Source organism: Apiospora hydei (assembly GCF_038363865.1).
Source record: "Apiospora hydei strain CBS 114990 chromosome Unknown utg000005l_segment0_segment0, whole genome shotgun sequence".
NCBI classification, from domain to species: Eukaryota; Fungi; Ascomycota; class Sordariomycetes; order Amphisphaeriales; family Apiosporaceae; genus Apiospora; species Apiospora hydei.
The window spans coordinates 4,268,620-4,290,985 of NW_027117364.1; the positions used below are offsets into that span (position 1 = coordinate 4,268,620).

Consider the following 22,366-nt stretch of genomic DNA (forward strand, 5'->3'; position numbering starts at 1 on the left):
GTCTTACTCGCTTCACCAGTCGTCGCTAGCCAGTGGGCAGTAGAAGATCAACAGTCAAGTAACGTCTAGCAGTGACGGCGCAGGTGACCTCCAAAGTCGACGTCCGGTGGTTACATGTACAGTTGCTGCAGGTCTCTGATTGACTGTACGTACATGGATGATGCATATTTGTGCATAACCTCGCGCGCCCGACAAGACATTTGATCACTCTCTTTCCTCCCATTCCATCCCATGTCTCTGGTCGTATCGCCTGGCCTTGCCCTCTGGACAGTCCTCTGGAAATCCTCGGGTTTTTTCTGAACCTAACTCGACAACTCTTTTCCCATTCTGCTCCAAGTCCCTCGTCCTGTTTCCTCGTCTCACTCACTCTGGAAGTGTCCGGCCAGTCCGGCCAGCTTATTTCCTGTTACCTCTACTTCGATTCTTCGGCTTGACGTACCCTTTTTTTCTTTCTTTGCTTCTAACCCCAGATTCCCGTTGTTATTTTTGTTTTATTTCCCGTTTTGCCTTTTTTTTTTTTTTTTGGTTGTTACCTACTTCTCGGGACCCTGGCCTAACCAGCATATTAAGCAAAACCCGCCCCCCTCGACAGTCACATCGTTCTTTTTTCTATTTTAGATTGCCTATCGCTGCACTTTTTTCCCCGGCCCCTCCTTCGCTGGTTAAGCAATGCTGCCTTCGCCATCAGCGACATCTGGCGGCCAAGGTATATTACCCACCCCAGGCTCGACGGCGGGGACAAAGCGCCCGGCCACATCCGACCTGCATCGCGCTGCCGGCGCCACTTCCACGCCCACGAAGCGACATGCGACCAAAGGTTCCGTTGGCTCTGCCGCTGGTGCTGGCCTGGCCGGCGCCTCAATAATGCAGACTCCCACCACCGCTCCCCCGGCGCCACCTCCGCCGCCCCTCCACCACCAGCCTCCTCCTCCTCAGTACCCTCACCAACATGTCCTGGCGCCGGGTCCTGCCCATGCGCCCGCTCCTCCGATGCCCGCTGTCATCACCGAAGACCAGCTGGTGGGCAGGACCCCCGAGCAACTCATGGCCACCATCCTCCAGGTCCAGAACCAGCATCAGCAATACGTCGCAAGCATATCCGCGCAGTACGAGAGCATCACCCACCAATTAAACGAGCTCCGGAGCAGCCTGGCCGCCTTCTACAATGGCCAGTCGGCCGCACATCAAGCCGCTATCGCACATTTACAGTCCTCGCCCCCAAACCCGTTTGGTGGAGACCATCCTCGGCTGCCTCGAGTTCCCGTCGCTCCGGCTCCTCCGCCTATTGCGCCCCAGGCGCCTCAGTCGAGTCCTCCACGACCGCCAGCCTCTATGACCAACCGACCGACAAGGCCCCCGCCGCAATCTCCGTTACAAACGCACAGCGACGCACGGCTGCTACCGAAACAATCCTCAGCGCAGGCGCCCCAGACCCCGGGGCCTCCAGCTTATGACTACAGAACGGTCGGCACGGTGGAGGAAGTCTGGAAGGAGTACAGAGAGGGCATGGATGGCCAGCCCGCCATAGAAGAGCTGGACGCCACCTGGGGATCGCGATGGCGGCCCGAGCCGCGGGGTCGAACCTGGTACTCGCGACGCAAAGTGATATGGGATAAGATCAAGGATTTTATCGCCGAAGGTATGGAAGAGGACGAGGCGGTTAAGGAGGTAGAGAAGCTGCGCGACGGCGGCACAATCAACAAGCTCATCCGCATGCTGCAGGAGGAGCGCAAAGATAAGGGTCTTCCAGACGACAGCATCACCACATGAGCATTGGCGGCCCCAGTCAGCCAGTGGGTGGAGGCGCGAGGATGAGGCGCCAGGGTGGATTCCTGGAAGAGCGAAACGCGCAGGGCGTGATGATGAAGACGATGAAGCTGATGATGACGAAGAAGAAGAAGAAGGAGCAGCGGGAGATGAAGCAGCAAGACAGAACGACGAGTACTCAAGGGAACGGCGTTTGTTCGAGGGCAGAATTTCAGTGATACCCAGGGTAAACGCACAAGGGGTGTTTTTGCATTCAAGGGTCTTTCAGTGGTATCTAGATGAAGGGGGAGACCTCTCTGGGAATCATTTATCCTTTGGTTTACTGCTACTATTTACCCGGTTGGATATTCCTATAGTTTGGCTGGCTGCATGAACCCAAGAGGTTGGATAGGGAAGGGAGTTACAATAGGACAATAGCATTGTGTTTTGTATCTTGTTTGTTCACAGGTTTTGGACAACAAAGAAACCAAAGGGTTGCTGCATTTCTCTGGCATTGTCTATCGAGTCCCCACCATAGTTAACAGAATATCTCAAAGGCCCTGTTCAGCTGGCCTTCAAAGGCTGGCATATGGCGTGTGAAGGCTAGAATTGGTATTGATACGCTTAAATGGGTCGCCTGGCGACGTCCTAGCAGGACGGATTGGGTCGTATATCCAATCTTGCCACTTCTTGACTCGGAAAATCTTCTATCATGTGCCTAACCCTCTTTACCCACCACTGCTCCGCTGGGCACGAAACCCGGCCCCTGTGTACGCTCAACCCGGCGACGGACTGTACGGTCCGGAACCCCTACGTCGAGCCCGCGCGGAACCTGTGCCTGGCGCCGTGTAGCGGCGTCTTCGTGGACGCCGCGAGCCAGTGCGCCTGGCATGGCAAGTGCTGCCGTCTCGTGCGGACGCCCATGTGCGGCGCCTTCGAACCCCGCGACTGCCCCAACAATGTCGCCTATCACCAGAGAAAAGAGCCTACGACGGCGGCCGATAAGGATGGCGACGTCGACATGGCCCCCCCGCCGTTCCCGCCTCTGCCTGAATTCAACGAGGAGCCGTGGTTCGTCGCGCTCCGCTGGGACTTCTTCCAGGCCGGCACGGACCTGCACAGCGTCGCCCAGCGAGGCCCGCACTACGCCGCGGCCATGACCCGAGCCAAGCTCAAGCCCTCGGCCGAGGCCGCAGACGCGGCGGCGCGGCGGCAGGGATGGTTCAGGTGGGCGCGCAGGGGCTACCGCGAGAACGACCGCAAGTACCAGTACATCGCGTTCTACCTGGGCCAGCTGGCCCGCGTCTGGGACCGCAACGCGCAGTACGGCCTGTGTCCGCCGCGGCCGGGGCGAATGCCGGATCCCAAGCTCGCGTGGCCGGGGTATGCGCGGGTCGATACGGATATGGGGGTCTGGTCGATCGGGTTCGAGCTCGTGCGGAATGTGGAGAGGCCGGTTGTCAGGCCGCCGGAGGGGCAGGGGGTATTTGAGAAGCATCATGTGCCTCGCAGGGTAGGGGTCAATCCGGTGGATTACGCGGCGCTGCTTCCGCCGCTTCCTGATGTGGTGTTAGAGGACGGTACTGACGATGGTGGTAGTAGTGACTTGGACTCGAGTTTGGCGCCTGAAACGGCTGTATGCCCGGTCTCGCCCGCTCCGACGGCCGCTTCCTGTTCTTCGACTATTAACCCATTTGTCTTGTCAGCTCCGTCCACCCCGCTGTCTCCTCCCCCGATCCCTCGCTGCATCGCCCCCGAGACCCCCGCCGCCGCGCTGGCGAGCCAAGCCTCGCTCGAGCGCTGTCTCGCGCTGCAAGACGCAGACATCACGCACCAGATCCAGATGACCGGGTTTCCGCAGGAGCTCTTTGCGCGGTACGTGGAGCAGAACCATCATGGCCATAACCTTAACAGCAACAATGGTATGATCCCGGATGACGCGTTGATTCGACAGGGGGACCCCGTCATGCGGGATCGCGTGGCCGCGGCGCGCGATGAGGTGATTATTAGTCCGCAGTCGTCGACAATGGTTCTCATGCCGCAACCTGGGGAGATGGAGACGCGAAGGGTCGAGGTTGGGGTTCAAGTCAAGAGGAAGGAGGTGGAGGTGAAGATGGAAGATATTTCGTGGATGACTTGGTAACATACATGCGTAGGTACATTCGGCCCTGGGAGGAAAGAAAACGCTCCAGTGACGGTAGAGTAGGTTGGCCCTTCAAGATAGAATGGCTATTTGTAAGTAAGCCTTCGGAACTCTTAAGGGGAAGTAATCATCTGCTCCTACCTGCCTTCAGGGGTAACTATACTTGGTAGGTAACGAGCAGATGCGACGACCTAGGCCTGGTTGCCAGGATGGAGACCAGTATGATGACCAGTAGCAAGGTAAACTATGTAAGTAAGAGAAAATAGGAGATGCTTTGACCAGCTTGCAACAACTTGTCTTTTTTTTGATCGGTTTGTATTTTCTCTTCTGGTGAAGTCCTTTTAATATGAACATTTGTACTATACAAGCTCGGCATTTTGCTTACTATAGCTGAGAACAAGACGACATATCCTGAAAACCGAATCTGTTGGTCAGAGTAAGACTTGAATGGAGAGGCCCAACTAGATAGAGCACAGTATGGTCAGTTACCTTGAACCATATTGATGTCATACCGAGACTAGAAAATTCCGAATGACAATTTCCCGTTTGCCATCGCCACATATAAAAGTAGGTACTCAAGCGTTCAGGTTTGCTATGCAGAGCTAATTATGCTTTCGACATTATTGGGGTCTTTGCTAAACCCAGAGGATATTATGTCATGATATGCTATGCCTATGAACTGTTCCCATTGGAAGATGCCTCCAGCTCGAATATCCTCGCCAGCGCCTCTTTCATCGCCTCCTCAAAGGCTATAGCCACGTTCCCTACCCTCTCTTCGTCCGCGAGCACCTGCAACCCCTGGCCGTACAGCCGCCCGGCGTGGCAACTTCCTTTATCAAGTCGTCAGGGGTCTTGTTCTGAGCTAAGACCATCTCGGCAGCGCCTTTCATCGCCTGCGCCGCCATCCGAAGCGCGAGGTCCCCGTCGAGGCCCACGGCCTTGCCCCCGCGGCGATTCCCTGCAGCACTGGGGCGTAGAAACCGACGGCGCAGCCCGCCGTGATGGTGCCGGCGGCCATGAGCTTATGGGGCAGCTCGGTCACATGGCCGATGGACCCCAAGATCCAGTCCGTCAGTACGTTGTACCGCTCCGGGAAGCTAGCCGGCCGGGGGTTGACGATGGTCTCGGACTGGCCCACCAGGCTGGCGGCGTTGGGCATGGCGTGGACGAAGTAGTACTCCTCCCTTTTCCTCTCGGGGGTAGCAGCACCATTAACACCGTTGGACGACGAAGGTTGGCGGCTAATCATATCCCACAAAACCGCGTCCGTGATGCCAGCGCAAATGTTCAGCACAAGCTTCCCCCGTAGCGCATCGGCCATGCCCTTCTCGGCCACGACTTCGGCGACCTGCGATGGCTGACAGCCCAGAATGGCCACGGTGGCCTGGCGCACGGCCTCGACGTTGCGGTCGGCGCGCCAGATATCGACGACCTTCTTCTTCTGCTTCGTGTCATTGTACGCAGCGAACTGGCTCTCGAGGCGCGCGGCGCTCTCGGCCGTGCGGACGCAGGCCAGGAAGCGCGTGGGCAGCAGCGGCTCCTCGCTGCCCGAGTCGCTGCCGTCCCCCTGGTCGCTCTGCGGCTGCTCGTTGCTCGTCTCGAGCACGCGCTGGAGGATGGCGCTGCCTAGGCTGCCTATATATACGTGCGTGTGTGTGTTAGCGGTGTGGCTGTTCGTGGTGGCACCAGACTGGTGGCGAGGCAAGCAAGCAAGTGTATGGGCAGGGTCGGTGAGAACGTACCGCAGCCGATGACAGCCATCGTGGGCTCTAGATCGACCGTCATCTTGAGATTAGATGGATGATCCCTTGCGTTGAGTGTGGAAGTCCTATACAACCCTTTCGAGAGCTGTGAGGTGTCGAGTAGTGTCTCTCGTGGTCCTTGGAAGGAACTATTATTCGGATTGGCTGGCTACTGTCCTTATCTTCGTACTTGTTTGTGTACGTTTACGGGACACTGAAAGTTGCGCCTGTAATACCGTATGGGTGGCAGTGAGTAAGTAGGTATGTATCTACGATCAGGTCTCCGGTACCAGCCATCAACTAGCCCCCAAACTTTGCCGCGGGCATTCGGGGGTTGAAGTTCGAGCGGACGTTGCATCGACGCTCCATCGGCACTGCACCATCCTCGTACGGACCTGCTGTATACGGCGTGTGCGGCGGTTGCATATGACCAATGCACAGGATGTTTCGAAAGCGCTGATCTCCTGCCGCTTCTTTGATAGTGCGGGCGCGACACCAGACCAGACGGAACCAAGTATTCGCTGCGAATACTCCAGCCGTTCGGCAGTCAGCTTACTCTATTACTCACACGTGGGCACGGCTATGCAGTTGTTCGTCACGATTATGCGGTGTATATGTTTCAATTTCCTTTGGAGGATGGTGGAGTGAGTGCAGATGACCGGTTTGGGATTCCTATGCAGTCAGGCGGGTTCCCTCCCACCCTTACCTCGGAGTGCCGGGTAACCAACCATTGGGAGGGATGGTGCTATAGTCGAATCTCGGACATTCTCCCCGGCGGACTGCGAGGAAATGCATGCTGCGACACTTGGCGCTTACCAACTTACGTTATGTAATGAGTTGGAGATGAGGACCGATTACAGATCTTAGGCCGCAGGTTCCCGAAACCTCCTGCATTGGTCCCTGCCCGCAGATGTGCCGTCGACTATGGGCTGCCAATAGTGCATTGAGACTCTGGGCGTCTGGGGCACTTCGTCATTCGCTACTGAGGACTGTAATGATGCATACTATCACTTCGGCAGTTGAAGCGTTTTGGGGTCTATTCGTTTCAATTATATAGGATATCATATTGGTAATCAGTATGAATACAGCCTCAGTGCTGCATCTTCTTGAACCCCAGCCCGAACCCGAACAAGGCAGACAGGGCCCCGCCCGCCGTCGCAACATAGAAGCACTGAGATATAGCCGAACTAAAGGCGTCCCGGAAGACGTCGTGCTGCCCAGGGGGCGCCAGGTTGATGATCTCCGTAGCGCCCGTGTTGATAATCATCTCGCGCGTGAGCCTGCCGTCGACCTCGTGGAGCTGGGCATACACGCGCGACGCGAAGACGTTCTGCGTGATGCTCAGCATGACGGCCGAGCCGAGGGCCTGAAACAGGGTGACGGCCGCGATGGCGGTGGGGATGTCGCCCTGGTCCAGACCGATCTGAACAATGACGGCCCCCTGCTGCATCCCCAACCCGACGCCGATACCCACCATGGCCTGGTACCCGATCCACTCCCCCGCACCGCTGTTGGGGTTAATCGTGCTCAGCAGCCCCGCGCCCGTGGCGGAGATGACCGCCGACAGGAAGATGATGAGCGCGTAGTGGCCCGTCTTGGAGACAATGACGCCCGAAACCAGCGAGAAGATCACCGCGGCCGCAATAATGGGGATCAGCCGTATGCCCGAGTCCCTCGCCGTGATGCCCTCAATGGATTGGAACCAGATGGGCAGGAAATAGGCGACTACGTAGTAGACGCTGTCGAGCATGAAGCAATACATGGACGCGCTAACAACCCGCTTCATGCGCGCGATCCGCGGCGGCAACGTGCCCCGCTCGCCCAGCCATACCTGGACGCCCGCGAACGCGAGCATCAGCACGCCGAAGACGACGAGCAGCGCAATGGGCGCGGGCGCGTTCCAGCCCGAGAAGCCGCTGACGTGCAGCGCGAAGAAGAGGCAGATGATGGCGCCCGTGAACAGCGACAGGCCGATGGGGTCCAGCATCCGGGCCCAGTCGACCACGGAGAGCAGCTGGTCCTCGTTTCTCGACGCGGCGGGGGGAGACGGGTGGTACAGGAGCAGGATGGCGAGAGCGACGGCGGCGCCGAGGGGGAGGTTGATGTAGAAGCACCAGCGCCAGGTGAGGCGGCTGTCGGTCAGGACACCGCCCAACAAGGGGCCGCAGATGGCAGCGATACCATAGATGCTGCCCACGGAAGAAGTGTAGATGGCGCGCTGGCGCAGGGGCACGACCTGCGAGACGATGATGAGGACCCCGCTAACGATCCCACTCGCCCCTATTCCCGCAATGACCCGACCGACGATGAGGGCATTGGAGGACGGAGCCGAGCCGCTGATGGCGCTGCCTACCTCGAAGATGAGCAGCGACGACAACAGCACCCACTTGCTCGAGAGGTGCTTGTAGAGCTTGCCGAACGTGAGCTGGAAGCAGGCCATGGTCATCATATAGCCGGACCCGTACCAGCCAACGTCGTTGAGGGAGTGGAATCCGTCCGTGATGCGCGGGATGGCCGTCGCGATGATGGACTCGTCAAGCGCCATCAGGAACACCGACAGCGCCATGGCAAGGCTCAGGGTGACGAACTGCAGGCGGTTGAGGTGCTGGACGCCCGTCTCGCCATGGCCGTCATTACTACCACCACTGCCAGTGCCATCGCTGGCGAAGGCCTCGTCGGGGCTGTCTCTGGTTGACCCTTGAGACGCATCATTGGTTGACGGGTGAAGAATGGACTTCTCCATATCAGGGGTAGGGCCTTGAAGGCCGGCCTGCTCTATCTGGTTCTTCATTTCTGCGAAGTGCTGCCTTCTTTCCCGGCGCGAGGATGACAGGAAACAGAACTGGGTTGATTAGGACTGGCTGTTTGAGGGACCCCTTCTGAGCCCTTCCTGGATACCGGGAGACTTGAAAAGGGGACGGGAGGAAAAGATCTCCGGTGCGGCCACCGCCGGAAGGTAAAATGGCGTGCTTCAGGCGGTCTCAACACCTGCAGTGTATTTTACATATCACCTTGCAGTCTGGAACACCCTTGAGTAATCGGCAGCGCTAGTTTCTGACAAGGCAGGGTATAGTATCCACTCCCTAGCCCAAGAGAGTGCATACTTCGTCGCGATAGACCGGGGCAGCGAGCTACGAATACGGCCTTCGGTTCAGCGCCTTCCTATTTGGAGCACCATGGTGTGCTGTTCCACTCCCTGCTCGCTCGATGTCCTGGATTCAGAAAGGTTACCCAATCGCGTAAATCCCCGCGAACCCGGGGAGCCGTCAGCCGTCATTACTGGCGGATCCTCCCGCGCTCCCGTCGTTCATCGTCTCTTCAACGGAGGGTTCGTCTTGAACCGGGTCATTGGTCTCCACAAGGCAGGGTTCTAGATTCGCTCCATACGAGGCCTATACCACAAGGATTATAGGCAAACACTTACAGGATGCGGCTCCAATAGGACTTCTGCTCTCGGGCTTTCACGTTGCAGTCGTCGCCTTGATTGCCTTGGCGCGCCTGGCGGTCAAGGCGCAACAGAGATCCTGCACCGCTATGGCTATGCACGTATGCGGCACATCGATCCGGCGTGAGATTTTAGTAAGCCACAAGGGTGCGAATGTCAACAGGCTGACGACGTCCCGTCCCCGGTGAGACACATTATGCAGGACGGCACGTATGTGGCTGCCGCAGGCACTCTGCAGGACCGTTGAAGTTGCTTTTCTTCTCGAATATGCCGACGGGTTGGAACTCGTATGCGCTTACCCGACGGTGTCCGACATCGCTTACCTGCTGACCCCCTCGCCAACCGCGGCCGAGGTAGCCCGGGTGTTACGGGTGACCGATTCCGTTGCCTCAGCGGCCATGGCATTATTTCAGCAAGCATGTAGGGTTGGCAAAATGCGAGGTATCTGAAGAATCGACCTCGCGACCTTGCGAGAACCATTCGTACCAGGCGCCCAAGAAGACTCAGTGTTCAAATCGACGCAGCAGTAGGCAAAATGACCTATGCCACCATTACCCCTATCTTCAGAGGCGGCGGCGGCGGCGGCGACAGCCAGGCCCAGGTGTCCAATTTTATCGAAGCCCTCAAATTCAGCTATTCTATCGCACTTCATCACTTCCATGACACGAACGAATATGTCGTCTTCCGCGAAGATATCAACTTGAGCGGAACGATCATCCAGAATGGGGACGCCAAAGCCAAGAAGAGCAGGGGCATTGGTAAAAGGATCGCATATGATCCTCACATGTATCAGAACGTCTCATGCTCTGAAGCTTTGGAGAACTCATGCTCATCTTCAAGTGGTGACGTGGACGTGGGCCCCTTGACAAGCCAGGTCAATGGTGAAAAGGGGACATCTCCCACCAGTACACCTTACCTCATGGTCCTCGATTGCGACCCACCTGCACCAACGAACAATGAAGCGCAATATGACGATATCGGCGTAAGTTCGTTAGAAATCAGTTCGCCAAATTTCGCTTCATGTCCAAAGGCTAACCACGTATCGCCCCGTAGTACGGCCTCCTCATTCACGTGCAGTGCACCCAGAAGTCACACAAAGTGTCGCTCCGGTACAATGAATCCACTTACTCGGATTTCCAGATGCGCGGATTCGCCAGGACACTGGAGAAGCTGGTAGACACCATGGCCGAGACACCTTCGCTCCCAGTGGCCAGCCTGAAGCTCGCCGGCAGCACAGACTGTCAGACAATAGGCAACTGGAACCGGGAACCCACGATCGCCGAGAAAGCCTGCCTGCACCACCTAGTCGAGCGGACGGCAAGGAACCGCCCGGACGAGCCCGCGATCGTCTCCTGGGACGGCACCCTGAGCTATCGGGAGCTCGACTCCCTCGCCGGCAGACTAGCTTCTCATCTCAGCACCAGTTATGCCGTAGGCCCGGGAAAGAAGGTGCCCCTCTGTTTCGAAAAGTCGCTCTATATGGTGGTTGCGATGCTGGGCGTGCTGAAAGCCGGCGGCGCCTACTGTTGTCTGGACCCGGCCCATCCCAGGGCCCGCCACGAGTACATCATCAGATCGGTTGACGCCTCGCTGATCATAGCCTCTCCACACCAGGACCACCTGTTCCAAGGGATCCCAGCTGTATCGGTGTTGACACTCGACGCGCGAACCCTGGATACACTATTTCCCACGGCAGCAGCAGACTCTTTCTCCTGTGGCACCGTCGGCCCCGACGACACGTGCATGATCGCTTTCACGTCGGGCAGCACCGGCGTACCCAAGGGTATCGTACACACCCACTCCACCGTGACTACAGGCCTCGTCGAGAGCGCACCGCGTCAGCGCCTGGATCAGCCGGGGACTCGGGTATTCCAGTGGGCCGCCTACACGTTCGATGTGAGCCTGTCGGAGATATTCTGCCCCCTGCTTCACGGCGGCGTCATGTGCATTCCCTCGGAAGATGAGCGATTGAACGACGTCGAAGGCGCCATGAACCGAATGCGGTGCGAATGGGCCTTCTTCACTCCGACATTCTCGCGCTTCTTCCGCCGCTATGACGTGCCTACCCTCCAAACCTTGGCCATGGGCGGCGAGGCCGTCATGAACGACGACATCAACGCCTGGGTCGGGCGCGTCCGAAGCGTGCTGCAGGTCTACGGGCCCGCCGAGTGCGTGACGTGGTTTATCAAGGAGTACACGGAGCCCACGTACACGACCATCTCCTTTGGGAAGGCGACCAATGCGCACTTATGGATCGTCGACCCCGATAATGCCGAGAGGCTGATGCCTGTCGGGGCAGCTGGCGAGCTCTTGATCGAGGGGCCGGCCGTGCATGTTGGGTATCTCAACGACGCCGCCAGAAACGAGGCTGCCTTTGTGCAATCGCCGCCTCAATGGCGGAAAGCTATAGGTGCGCCTTGCACTGACAGGATATACAAGTCTGGGGACCTCGTACGCTACCTTCCTGGCGGCGAGATGGCCTATGTCGGACGCAAGGACGCCATGGTCAAACTGCGCGGCCAACGCATCGACCTGGGGGAGATTGAGTCTGTGTTGCGCGTCACTTTGGGAGACACCGCCGACGTCGCGGTCGACCTAGTCGTGCCGGCCGGCAAGAACCGCGACCAGGCGCTCGTGGCTTTTATCCGAATTAGAGAGCAAGCAGCACCCGCACAGGAGACGCTGGCACCGCTGGTACCCTCTTTGCAGATAGAACTGAGAAAGAACCTGCCAGAGTTCATGGTACCTCGCATCTTCTATCCCATGGAAGAACTCCCCTACAACGCCTCCCGAAAACTCGATCGTAAAGCGCTTCGCGAATTCGGGTCGTCGCTAACTATCGAAGCCCTCATGAAACAAAACGCGGCGGCGGCTGTTCACACAAATGGTACGCAACAGCACCCAGCAGTTCTTACACCAGCCGAGCAGTGTTTTCAGAAGCTGTGGGCGGACCTGTTGCATGTGGAGCAGTCCGACATCAAACTCGACGACAACTTCTTCGCTCTTGGCGGATCATCCCTTTCGGCCATCCGGCTGATCGCGTCCGCCCGAGACGCAGGGTACTCGATCACGTACACGACCATCTTCAAGAGCCCGACGCTACGGGAAGTCGCTAGGAGCGCCATCCCAAAAGTGGAACAGCAATCGGCTGCGGCAATTGAACCTTTCGCGTTGGTCCGAGAAGATCGCCGGAGTGCCGTGTTGGAGACGGCCAGCACCCAGTGTGCAGTAGCAACTGCGGACATTGCAGATATCATCCCCATCACACCACAACAGGAAGGATTGTGGGCACTGTCTCTAGCTAGCGACGGCAACGATGGGAGCTACATCGCGCACTTCACGATCCGGCTCCGCGAGGCGACCGACGTAGCCAGGTTCTGCGCAGCCTGGGAAACGGTGGCAGACAATGTGGCTTTCATGCGGTCCCGGTTCATGCAATCCAACGCCGGTGCGCATCAAGTCGTGCTGAAGAACGCCGTGGCTTGGAAAGAGGGGCTATCGGCGCAGGAATTTGTTCGTTCGGAATTGCAAGAGCCGGTAGACTTTGGCAAGCCTGTCACCAGCTACGGACTCATAAGGGATGAGCCGACTCTGAACCCTGTCCTCGGTTTCTCAAACAATTTGGTCGTGTGGAAGTCCCACCATGGACTCTACGACGGCCACTCCATTGTCTTGTTCCTCAACGCCGTGGCCCAAGTCTACCGAGGAGAAACCTTTGGGCCAGAAGTTCCGTTCCCACGATTCATCCACCACCTGCAGACGATGGACGAACGGGCGTGTCGAAATTTTTGGAGATCGCGATACGAGGGGTCGAGGCCGCCACGAACTTTCCCAAAATTCCCTACCCGACCTACAGGCCGCGCCCGTCCGGCTACTACAGGAGATCCATCACATTCCAGCAGCCGGACCACTCGCGCATCACCAAGGCCAACGTGCTGCGCGGGGCGCTGGCACTGACCATCGCGCAAGTGACGGGCGCCTCCAACGTCAACTTCCTCGAGACACTCGACGGTCGCTCCGTGGCTGTACCCGGCGTCGAATCCATCATCGGCCCCACGTTCAATACTGTCCCGCGCAACACGGCCGTAGACCTCGGTCTGACCGTGGAGCAGTTCTTGCTGCGCATGCAGGACACCAGCACGGAGATGATGCCTTTCTCTCTGTACGGTCTGCAGAAGATCCACACGCTGTCACCGCAATGCGCATCCGCGTGCGAATTCCAGTCGCTGCTGGTAATAGAGCCGTCGTATTTGCGCGAGTACACTGACGTGTTTGACTTCGACGAGACCGGAGGAGGCATCCATCGATTCACCAGCGACTGCATCCTCTGGAAATGCGACATGCATGATGCTGGGGTCGAACTCGGGACTAGTTTCGACGAACACGTCATCGATGCCAAGGAACTGAGATGGGTGGTCAACTTATTTGAAGAAAACCTTTACTTCCTCTGCAGCGGGGAGCAATCTCTGCCATTATCCGCCAATCCGGCCACGCTCATTGCATCGCACGTATTTGCGCATAAGACAACCAGCAACGGCGTTGCTACGGCCCCTGAGCCTCCTGCTACAAATGGGACAACATCCGCGCTCATGAACGGGTCAGGAGGCCAAGTGTCGCAGCTCTTGAGTAAGGCCTGGATCAAGACTCTTGGTATGGAAGAGGACGAGTTCTCCTTGACCGACGACTTCTTCCTGAAGGGCGGTAACTCGATTCGAGCCATGGAATTCGTTGCGGCAGCTAGGGCTCTGGGGATATCCATCACTGTCGCCAAGGTATTCCAGAATCCTTCTTTCCATGCCCTGGTGAAAGTAGCGGCCTTGCAGAATATTGAAAGGGACGACGGAAGCCTGCCATTCTCAACAATAGGTCCGCAATACACCAAGGACGAACTCATCAGATTCGCAGTCACGCAGTGCGACATCAGCCCCTCTGAGATTGAGGACATCTTGCTTGCAACTCCCCTGCAAGCAGGTTTCATGGCGTCTTCGGTTAGAAAGAAAGGGGCCTGGATGGCTCAAACCCAGTACACCTTCCCGAGAGACATACCAGTCGAAATGATACGAGCCATCTGGACCAAGCTTCACGAACACTACCGTACGCTACGCACTCGCCTTGTTCAGACCTCTTCAGGGGTCTACCAGGTGGTCACCCGATCACCGCCGCTGTGGCTCGTGTTTGACGATCATTCGGTTTATATGAACGCGGACCGTGAGATGACCATGAAGTATGGGGATGCCCTGACCCGCTACGCAATTGGCTCACCGGCGGTTACTGACGGCAGGCGACGGTCAATTTTCACAATGCATCACTCCATTTATGATGGCTTCACGCTGGATAAGTTGCATCACGCTCTGAACCAAGAGATGAGTGGGTACCAGCTTCACCCAGTACCGACGAGTACGCTCTTTATGAGGCACATTGCTGCTATCGACGAGGCAGCAGCCAAGACGTTTTGGCAAAGATATCTCTCGGGCTACTCGGGCAGTGACGCATTCCCGCCTCGAGTGAGCGCATCCCATGTTCCTGAGGCCAACCGCACGCTGAAGATCGGGATCAATCTTCCTAGTCATCGAGAGTGGCCCTCCATCACCCTACCCACAATCATCTTGGGCGCGTGGGCGTTGGTGGCTGGCCACTACTCTGGCGAGACGGAGGACGTGGCGTTTGGCACGAGAGTGTCTGGCCGGTGCGCGCCGGTGCAGTCCGTCATGGACATGCTGGAGCCGACTATTGCACACGTCCCGGTGCGCGTCAAGATATCTCGCGATCAATCAGTGGAGAATTTCTTGCATCGTCTCCAGATCGAACAGTCGGAGGTTATGGCGTACGAGCAAACCGGCCTTGCCAAGATTGCGGCCTACGACGAGCACTGCCGGGCGGCCTGCTCGTTCCAGAATATGTTGGTGATCCAGAGACCCAGCGACGAAGTGGTTGATGAACTCGGGCAGCGTATCGGGGTATACGAAGAGCTGTCCGATTACAAGTACTTCAATGACTGGGCGTTGCTGGTGGATGTTTTCCCGTCGCTCGCGGGCGATGGAGCTCAGTTGGTGTTCTGTTACGATTCCTCTATTCTTAGCGACGAGCGGATCAAGGAAATGGCGCAGCGTTTGGAGCGGGCCATCGCTCTTCTCGCCTCGTCCAAAGACGGCATAGCCGGAACCACGGAAGCAATAGGGTCGGATATAGATCTATGAGTTAGTCCGGAACAGAAGGCAAAATGGATTGAAGATGAGAGATGCATTGCGAAAAGGGAATGAAGCAAGTGGGTTTGGCCGAGAGATGTACTTGTCGTATGTAGACTCTCGAGTGTCGCTGTCTGGAGGTTGGCGCAGCTGAGGCTAGCGACGGAAACTGGGAAAGGGCAAGGTTGGGCAAGGTTGGTGGTCAAGCGGACAGTTCGAGGGAGTCCACTTCAAAAGGTTGGAGGCCGGGAAGGCACCAAGCAGGCCAAGGCACTGGACAAACTAGGAATACCAGTGACTGTAGTGCTGGGAAGGAACAAAGGTGGACGGGCAGCCAAACTGGTATTTCCAGATACGACATTGAACGCAACGTCGAACAGGGTTTTAGAATAATAGAAAGATAAACCAATAGCTGTCTCTTGAAGAAGAATATGCACGTTATTTTGAAGTTCTTTTTCTTCTTTAAGCCTCCCGTTACTCTGGTATAGCTCGGTAAAGTCAAGTGGTCATCGCGAATACTTCGATACCAGCCCGCCCGCCTGGTGCCTAGTGGGAGCACTGGGTCAACTCGGAAGAACAGGGCTTCTGAACAGGGTCCTCTTTAGTGCCTTTAGTCGCTCGGGTGGGGAATCGTTGCTGTCAAATCCGTGCGCTTGCAGAAGCACTGGTTCCTTTCTTTTCCCCCCCCTCTCTTAGCTGGCAATCTGGCAATCCGTCAAGCGCCGGGGGCGCGCATCAACTCCAGTAATGCGAGGACTCCAGTTAAGGGTGTCCCAATCATGCAATGCACACACGATTGGGTCCCGCACGAAACACCAGCAATCACCACAATCATGTGTGGATTGGGCAGCAAAGCAAAGGGCTGGGGCGGCTGGCAGAAGGAGGGGATGGGTGACTGGGGAGAGCGACTCTAGCGACTGTCTGGCTAACTGACGTTTGGACGGATAAGGTGTCAACCCAATAGATCGACCCAGCCCGGCCAGTACATGCGCAGAATGGAGACGACAGGATGGGCCGGACGCGCCGGCGTCCACTTAGAACCCCGGCCTGCGATCAACGACACGTCCCAAATCTTCGATACCTCACCGCTTGACACGTTCCCAACCCGGGCCCAAGCTTTTACGATGAATGATTCCTCATCTCCAGGGCGATGGAGTCGATCGTTGCATTGCGTCCTTTTTCTTTTACCTACCTGCGCTGGACGCTGGCGGTACTCTGTGAAATTTCCAGCTGCTGTTTACTCGTTTTTCTCTTTTTCTCACAGGTCCAGCCAGCTGCAGGGGGAGCCCGAAGGCAAGGAAAACTCGGCTATTTCGACGACGATAACGGCCCTATTGTGGTAGCTGAAGCGAAGCTGGGAAAACTCGGTCGTCCCTCTCAGGATGTGGGCATGCGACAAATCCTTGCCCGTCATCCCGGCCCCAGATGTCGTGGGCTTGGGTGTATTGATCGCTTTTGTCGGCTCGAGTAGTCTGGCAGTCGTGGGGTTGTTCATTCAATACCTATTCTTCTACAGCCCCAAGCATGAGATTTTGGCGACGCCGGAATTTCAGCAGCAATGGACGGCCACCAAACGGCCAAATCCCATCGACGCCGTGTTCCTATGGAGGTTCCGATACGTACTCCGCCAAATCGGCATCAAGTGCACGTGGGTACGGACCTCGCAGGAAAAAAGTGGTCTGGAGGCCGCTTTGGACCAGGTTGGTGCTAAACGGTAACCTTTTTGTGTTGGACTCGGAAACTGATTGGTGATGCAGTGCATATTAACGATGGCTGATACGCAGCTGGGAATGGGCATCGCAATGCTCATCTACGGTTTCGTGTTGCTCTCTTCCGGCTTATCAGCATACACCTGGTGGAACATTGTCGGACTGGTCTGGTTCTCGTTGATAACGAACCTCGTTGCTCACTCGTACTTGCGCACCCACTACTCCGCGCAACCCGGAAAGCGGCGATGGAGGTTGTGTCTGGTCATTGCTCTGCTTTTGGCCCTCATGATTTCCATGGTCCCGACGGCGCGGATGAGGACTGTCACCATGGCGGCTCCTGAACACCAATCACAACTGCTCACGACAAGGGCACTGTGCTACTTTCCCAAGCTGGGCGAAGGCCTGGACGTGAGTCGAGGTGATCGCTCGTCAGCACTTGCCGGAGCCTACGTGCTCGCACTCCTGTGCCTTGTCTCGATCTCGTCGCTTCTCCTACGGCTCTACGAAAGGCCGGGTAGTACGCTATACAACTGGTGTACGCAGTACCGGGGAGACATGCGAAGGCCTCTTAGTGGCCATTTGATTGAGTGCGTGCGCTGTGAGCATCGCTACTTGCTCCTTGCTGTTCGGCCCTATCTGGCGTTCTGGCTTGTCCTACGCGTGTATACGGATTTGCTGAATTCCATCTTGACCGAGGTAAGCTTCAATGACCATGTTCACTGTATTCGTTGGCAGCCGACTAACATATCGTAGCTACTCTGCAGCGGAGCTCTTCTTGCTTGGGTGGTTCTCCGTTACTTTTGCGATTCGTGGCATCGACAGTTCCATTGGGATAGAGTGGTCGTTGACTCAATTCATTGCGCTGGTCTTCTTCGCTGCTCCCTTGAAGGCTCTGGCAGATTCGCTCTTCACGCGTAAACCGACAGTGCCGACAGTACCTGAGCCCAAGCTGCAGAAGCCTACCCCTCCTCGGTCCTCGTGGTGGAGCCGGATCCGGTCGACAAAGCGAGCGCAGGAACAGGATGGCAACGTGGAAAGTGGTGAGACACAGTCATTGGTCACGCCATCCATGCAGTTGGCAGGTTAGTAAACTCTCCCGACTACTTGGTTCGTCATAGGCTAACAGAAATGAAGGTGAAACTGAGAGTGCCGTCGAGCCGACATCAGTACAATTGGAGGATACCGATCACGCGGACCATGCCGAAGACGTGGACGTGAGTTCCTACAGCTACCTCTTCACGGGGCTGGAAGGGCAAATCTACTTCGGTACGCCGTGGTTTCCGGTAGCGCTGCCAACACTGGCATTTGCCACGGTATTATACGTCGCCCTCCTTTTCGCCCTGCCTCTGGTCAACGCGATGCTGCCGACAGAGATTGTGCGGTTGACAGGGATATGGTATCTCATCTATCACCCCGCATTGATTCTCATCTTCTTCTTGAGCTGCATGGCGGTTGAGGAACGAACAAGGTCGATCGAAAAGGCCCAAGCGACGTATCGGACCCTGGCAGCGGTAACAATGTTTCTCTCGGCTGTTGCGGTCATCGACACTATATTTGGACTGGGTGGAATCCCCATGTCTTACATTGCAATGGGTGCGCTCGGGCTATCCGCCTTGATTTACGTACTATACGGCTGTGTGACAGGACCCGGCCGTCTGGCCAAGGGCAAGGACCGCTGCAACTACACGGGAGACGACGACGTTGAAGACCAGCGGACACCCTTGCTCGGGCCTAGACAGGTCGCGCCGCCGCCTATTGCCCCGGTACGCACGTTTCCAGTTCGCAAGGCGATTCGCTACCACGGTCCCGCGAAACGAGCACGCCCTGGTAAGTCTGGCCTCAGCAAGAGCTACAGTTACGGCACGATTTCATGAGTATGTGCTACATCGACGATGCATGTGAATGACAGGTGTTTGGGTTTGGGTTTTGGGGTTTTGGGGTTTCTGATTTGGAACGAATTTCTTCTGTGGTATCATGAATGACTAGATGACGAACGAACTCAAAAGCGCTGGGTTTAGAGGGGAACAAAAAAAGAGGGAAAGAAAGCAGTCACAAAAAGAAGACTTGCAACTGTTCATCGCATATAGATTGGATACCCCCTACAAACATACATGGATGAAATTACAATTAAAGATAGACTCCACGTCGTGTCTCGGGCTCTCATTCCGGGATGGGCATTTCGCTATTGGATTGGTGCTGGGTGGCTTCCGAATGTCTCTGTCACCTTTTTCTTTTCGCCCATCTCAATGTCATTTGACAACGACCCTGACGATCCCGACGAAACGGGTACGCGGGAGAAGCGCATAAGGCATCGTTTCCCCCTCGGCCGCCATAACAAGCAACATGTTATTGGTTGCTTTTATCCCAGTCCCGCCAAGAGCCTCCTTGTCCACACCCCTCCACTTTGGATCCACGGGGGCCGACGGGGCCGATCGACCCAGGAGACTCCCTTCACGGATGCGAAAGCCAATCTTGATTAAGACAGGCCGACACGTCGCAAGGATACCTTTCGTCAAAACCCCAGATCTCCCGCATCATCTTATTCTATAAACATAGCCTAGTCCAAGCGCAATCGTCTGCTTCCGCCCAGACGTTGACAGGAGCTTAAACCGTCGAAAAGCACGGTTGCGATTCAACCTGCATCTAAGTGGTGAAGATCATTCACCAAAACAGCAATCCGCCATGTCGTGTTTCCGCCGCCGCAAGGGCGACGACGAGGGACGGTTCTCGCCGCCGCCAGACCCGAGGACGTTCTACGGCCACTAGGCGCATTGTAATTATTCCCGTGTGCTCCTTCCTCCCTGATAAGGAACTGGATGGGGTCGTTTGATGATGGCGGGCTGTTTGACTGACCATTGAGCACTTACTCAACAGAGAGCAATTCGAGAGCGCCATGCACTCTCTCGGCGTCTATTACGGGTGCGGCGTGACGTGCCGGTTCGCGATCCCCGCGGCCCTCGAGAATGGCGGTGCCCAGTCCGAGGAGGCGCTGAGGGAGCACTTTGAGCGCGCCGTCGCGCTCACGGTGCTCGACCACCCGCTGCTGCAGGTCGGCCTCGCCGGCGAGAGCACACAGGCGCCTGCCTGGGTGCGCCTCGACCGGATCGACCTGCACAACCACATCCAGTGGCAGACTGTCGACGTCGACGACTTTGGGTCGAGTAGTAGTGCTAGTAACAGCAGCATGGACGCCGCCCTGGAAGATGTCATCAAGGTCCAGCACGACACGCCCTATCCGGATCTCGAGACGCGCCCCGGCTGGAAGATGGTGGTGCTGCGCTCGCCGCATCTGGACTATGTCGAGGCCTTCTTCGGGGTCAACCACGCCAACGCCGACGGCGAAAGCGCCAAGATCTTCCATCAGACCCTGCTCGAGAAGCTCAACCTCCTCTCCTTGACGTCGTCGGCGCCCAACGACCTGACCAGCTGCCTAAGTCCGGAAGGCGTACTGACATTACCCTCCATGACCGCGTCGGCCTTCACGCCCGCGCACGAATCCCTCGTCAACCTCTCTGCCTCGGTACCCTGGGTCCTCTCCAGCGCCCTCAAGCAGATAGTCCCTGCCTGGATGCGGTCGCATCCCCTGCAGCCCCTGCCCTGGGCGCTCCAGCGCGCCGTCCCCGTGCGGACCGCGCTCCGGCTCGTCCATTTGGACGCCGCGGCGCTGCGCCAGGTGCTCGACGCCTGTCGCTGCCACGACACTACGCTCACGGGTCTTCTTCAGGGCATGGCGGTGACTTCGCTCGCCATGCGGACGCGGACGACGTCGCATGACACCACCACCAAACAGAAGAAGAAATCGACCTCGCATCCGCTTCCACTCGTCCTGGGAACCCCTGTATCAATGCGCCGCTACATGCGGCGCCCCGACGCCTCCTTCCCCTCTCAACACGTGCCGGGCCCGAACTGGACCATGGTCAACTCGGTAACGTACTGCTTCCACAAGTACCACGGCCGCCGCCTGTCCAGCCTCTACGACCTCGCGGGCGTGGTCGTGGACCGCGACAACAACATCGACAACGACAACGAAAAAGCCACCTACAACGCCGAGCGCCGCCTTCGAAGACGCCCTCTGGGAGCAGGCGGGCCACGTCCGCCGCCAGCTCGAGCAGAAGCTGGCCAAGGGGACCCGCAACGACCTGACGGCGCTGATGGGGTACATCTCCGATTTGCGCGGGCGCTTGGCGGAGGAGATGGCGGCGGAGCGGCCGCGGGACGTGACGCTGGAGGTGAGCAACTTGGGGGTCATTGACGGGAGCGGCGGCGGTCGTGGTGCAGCGAAGTCGAAGACGCCGCTGCAGCAGACGGTGATGGCGTTGAAGGGCTGTTGCAGGAGCAGTACCAGCTCTGCCGTCCCCGAGAAGGAAGGAGTGGCGGCTCAAGATTCTGCTGTGGTCGTCGGTGCTATCGGGGGAGAAGAGGAGCAAGACGAGGAGGAAGGAATGGGGAGCCAGGGGGAAAAGGAGAAGTGGACGATTGAGCGCGCCATGTTCACGCAGAGCGGGACCCCGCACGGCGCGGGGGTGATTGTCAGTCCCGTCGCGGTCAAGGGGGAAGGGGTTGACCATCGCGGTCAATTGGCAGGCGGGGCTCGTCGACGACGGGGTGGCGGCGGGACTGGCGGCGGATTTGGAGGCTTGGTTGGGGAGTCTGGGGAGGAGGGAACATATCACGTTCTCGGGCGGCAGGGTCAAGGCTGGCTAGCTGTAATTCGGAGGCTCGATTTGATGAAGATTCAGATACGGGGTAGCAAGCAGGGTGGCATAGCGTTTCGCGGTTTTTATGGTCATGGCGTTCTGTGTGGCTAGGATAATCAGTGGTATTTGGTCTAGGTTTTTTGCGATATTTCTTCCAGCGACGTAAGGGATCTACATTCTCCAATATATCATTGTGTTTAGTCTATTCACTATGGGTATTGGATCTGCACACATAAACATATATCAATTGGTGACAGCACATGATTTCTCATTGAATGTTTCTACTCATAAGGATGCCCTCCTATAGATTCTACTGCTTCAATCATCCCCCTTCGCCATGGTAGATACTTATTGCAATTATGTACTTATTTAGTACTTACCTAGTCGTGGCGATAGAACCGAGCCCCTGAGGGCGACTCGATAGCCTTCTCGACCTCATCGTACTGCGAGATCCAGTCGTCTTTGTTGTCCTTGTCATCATCGTCCCAAATGCCCTCTCGGTCGCCCGGGGTGGTAATAGGACCGACATATGGACGTTTCTTCACCTTCGTCCCGGTCTCGCGGCTGGAGGTCCCCTTTCGGTTCTCCAGATTTCGCTGCGCGTCTAAGTACTGTCGGCCTTCCTTTTCCACACGCTCGGGTGTGGGACATTTTCCTTGGTTCTTGGACTGAACTTGGCCTTCCATGATGGCGGGTGGT

The 22,366-nt window shown here is 57.2% G+C and overlaps 7 protein-coding genes across 7 annotated transcripts; 5 read left to right on the plus strand and 2 right to left on the minus strand.

Moving 5' to 3' along the window:
- Positions 1-669: 669 nt before the first annotated feature.
- Positions 670-1,770, plus strand: PG997_006813 (uncharacterized protein; the record flags this gene model as incomplete). Its single annotated transcript, XM_066811128.1, has 1 exon — positions 670-1,770. One exon carries the CDS (start codon positions 670-672, stop codon positions 1,768-1,770), a length of 1,101 nt encoding a protein of 366 aa, XP_066670051.1.
- A 688-nt stretch (positions 1,771-2,458) lies between these two features.
- PG997_006814 (uncharacterized protein) lies at positions 2,459-3,889 on the plus strand (the record flags this gene model as incomplete). Its single annotated transcript, XM_066811129.1, has 1 exon — positions 2,459-3,889. The coding sequence occupies one exon, from the start codon at positions 2,459-2,461 to the stop codon at positions 3,887-3,889; it is 1,431 nt and encodes a 476-aa protein (XP_066670052.1).
- An 886-nt stretch (positions 3,890-4,775) lies between these two features.
- PG997_006815 (pyrroline-5-carboxylate reductase) lies at positions 4,776-5,674 on the minus strand (the record flags this gene model as incomplete). Its single annotated transcript, XM_066811130.1, has 2 exons — positions 4,776-5,524; positions 5,632-5,674. 2 exons carry the CDS (start codon positions 5,672-5,674, stop codon positions 4,776-4,778), a joined length of 792 nt encoding a protein of 263 aa, XP_066670053.1.
- Positions 5,675-9,611: 3,937 nt separating this feature from the next.
- PG997_006816 (Nonribosomal Peptide Synthase (NRPS)) lies at positions 9,612-15,273 on the plus strand (the record flags this gene model as incomplete). The annotated part of the gene is made up of 3 exons (XM_066811131.1): positions 9,612-10,058; positions 10,217-12,885; positions 12,933-15,273. The coding sequence occupies 3 exons, from the start codon at positions 9,612-9,614 to the stop codon at positions 15,271-15,273; spliced, it is 5,457 nt and encodes a 1,818-aa protein (XP_066670054.1).
- Positions 15,274-16,643: 1,370 nt separating this feature from the next.
- Positions 16,644-18,844, plus strand: PG997_006817 (uncharacterized protein; the record flags this gene model as incomplete). Its single annotated transcript, XM_066811132.1, has 4 exons — positions 16,644-16,961; positions 17,019-17,557; positions 17,724-18,052; positions 18,105-18,844. 4 exons carry the CDS (start codon positions 16,644-16,646, stop codon positions 18,842-18,844), a joined length of 1,926 nt encoding a protein of 641 aa, XP_066670055.1.
- Positions 18,845-19,863: 1,019 nt separating this feature from the next.
- PG997_006818 (uncharacterized protein) lies at positions 19,864-21,674 on the plus strand (the record flags this gene model as incomplete). Its single annotated transcript, XM_066811133.1, has 3 exons — positions 19,864-20,964; positions 21,005-21,499; positions 21,555-21,674. The coding sequence occupies 3 exons, from the start codon at positions 19,864-19,866 to the stop codon at positions 21,672-21,674; spliced, it is 1,716 nt and encodes a 571-aa protein (XP_066670056.1).
- Positions 21,675-22,047: 373 nt separating this feature from the next.
- PG997_006819 (uncharacterized protein) lies at positions 22,048-22,353 on the minus strand (the record flags this gene model as incomplete). Its single annotated transcript, XM_066811134.1, has 1 exon — positions 22,048-22,353. The coding sequence occupies one exon, from the start codon at positions 22,351-22,353 to the stop codon at positions 22,048-22,050; it is 306 nt and encodes a 101-aa protein (XP_066670057.1).
- Positions 22,354-22,366: the final 13 nt, after the last annotated feature.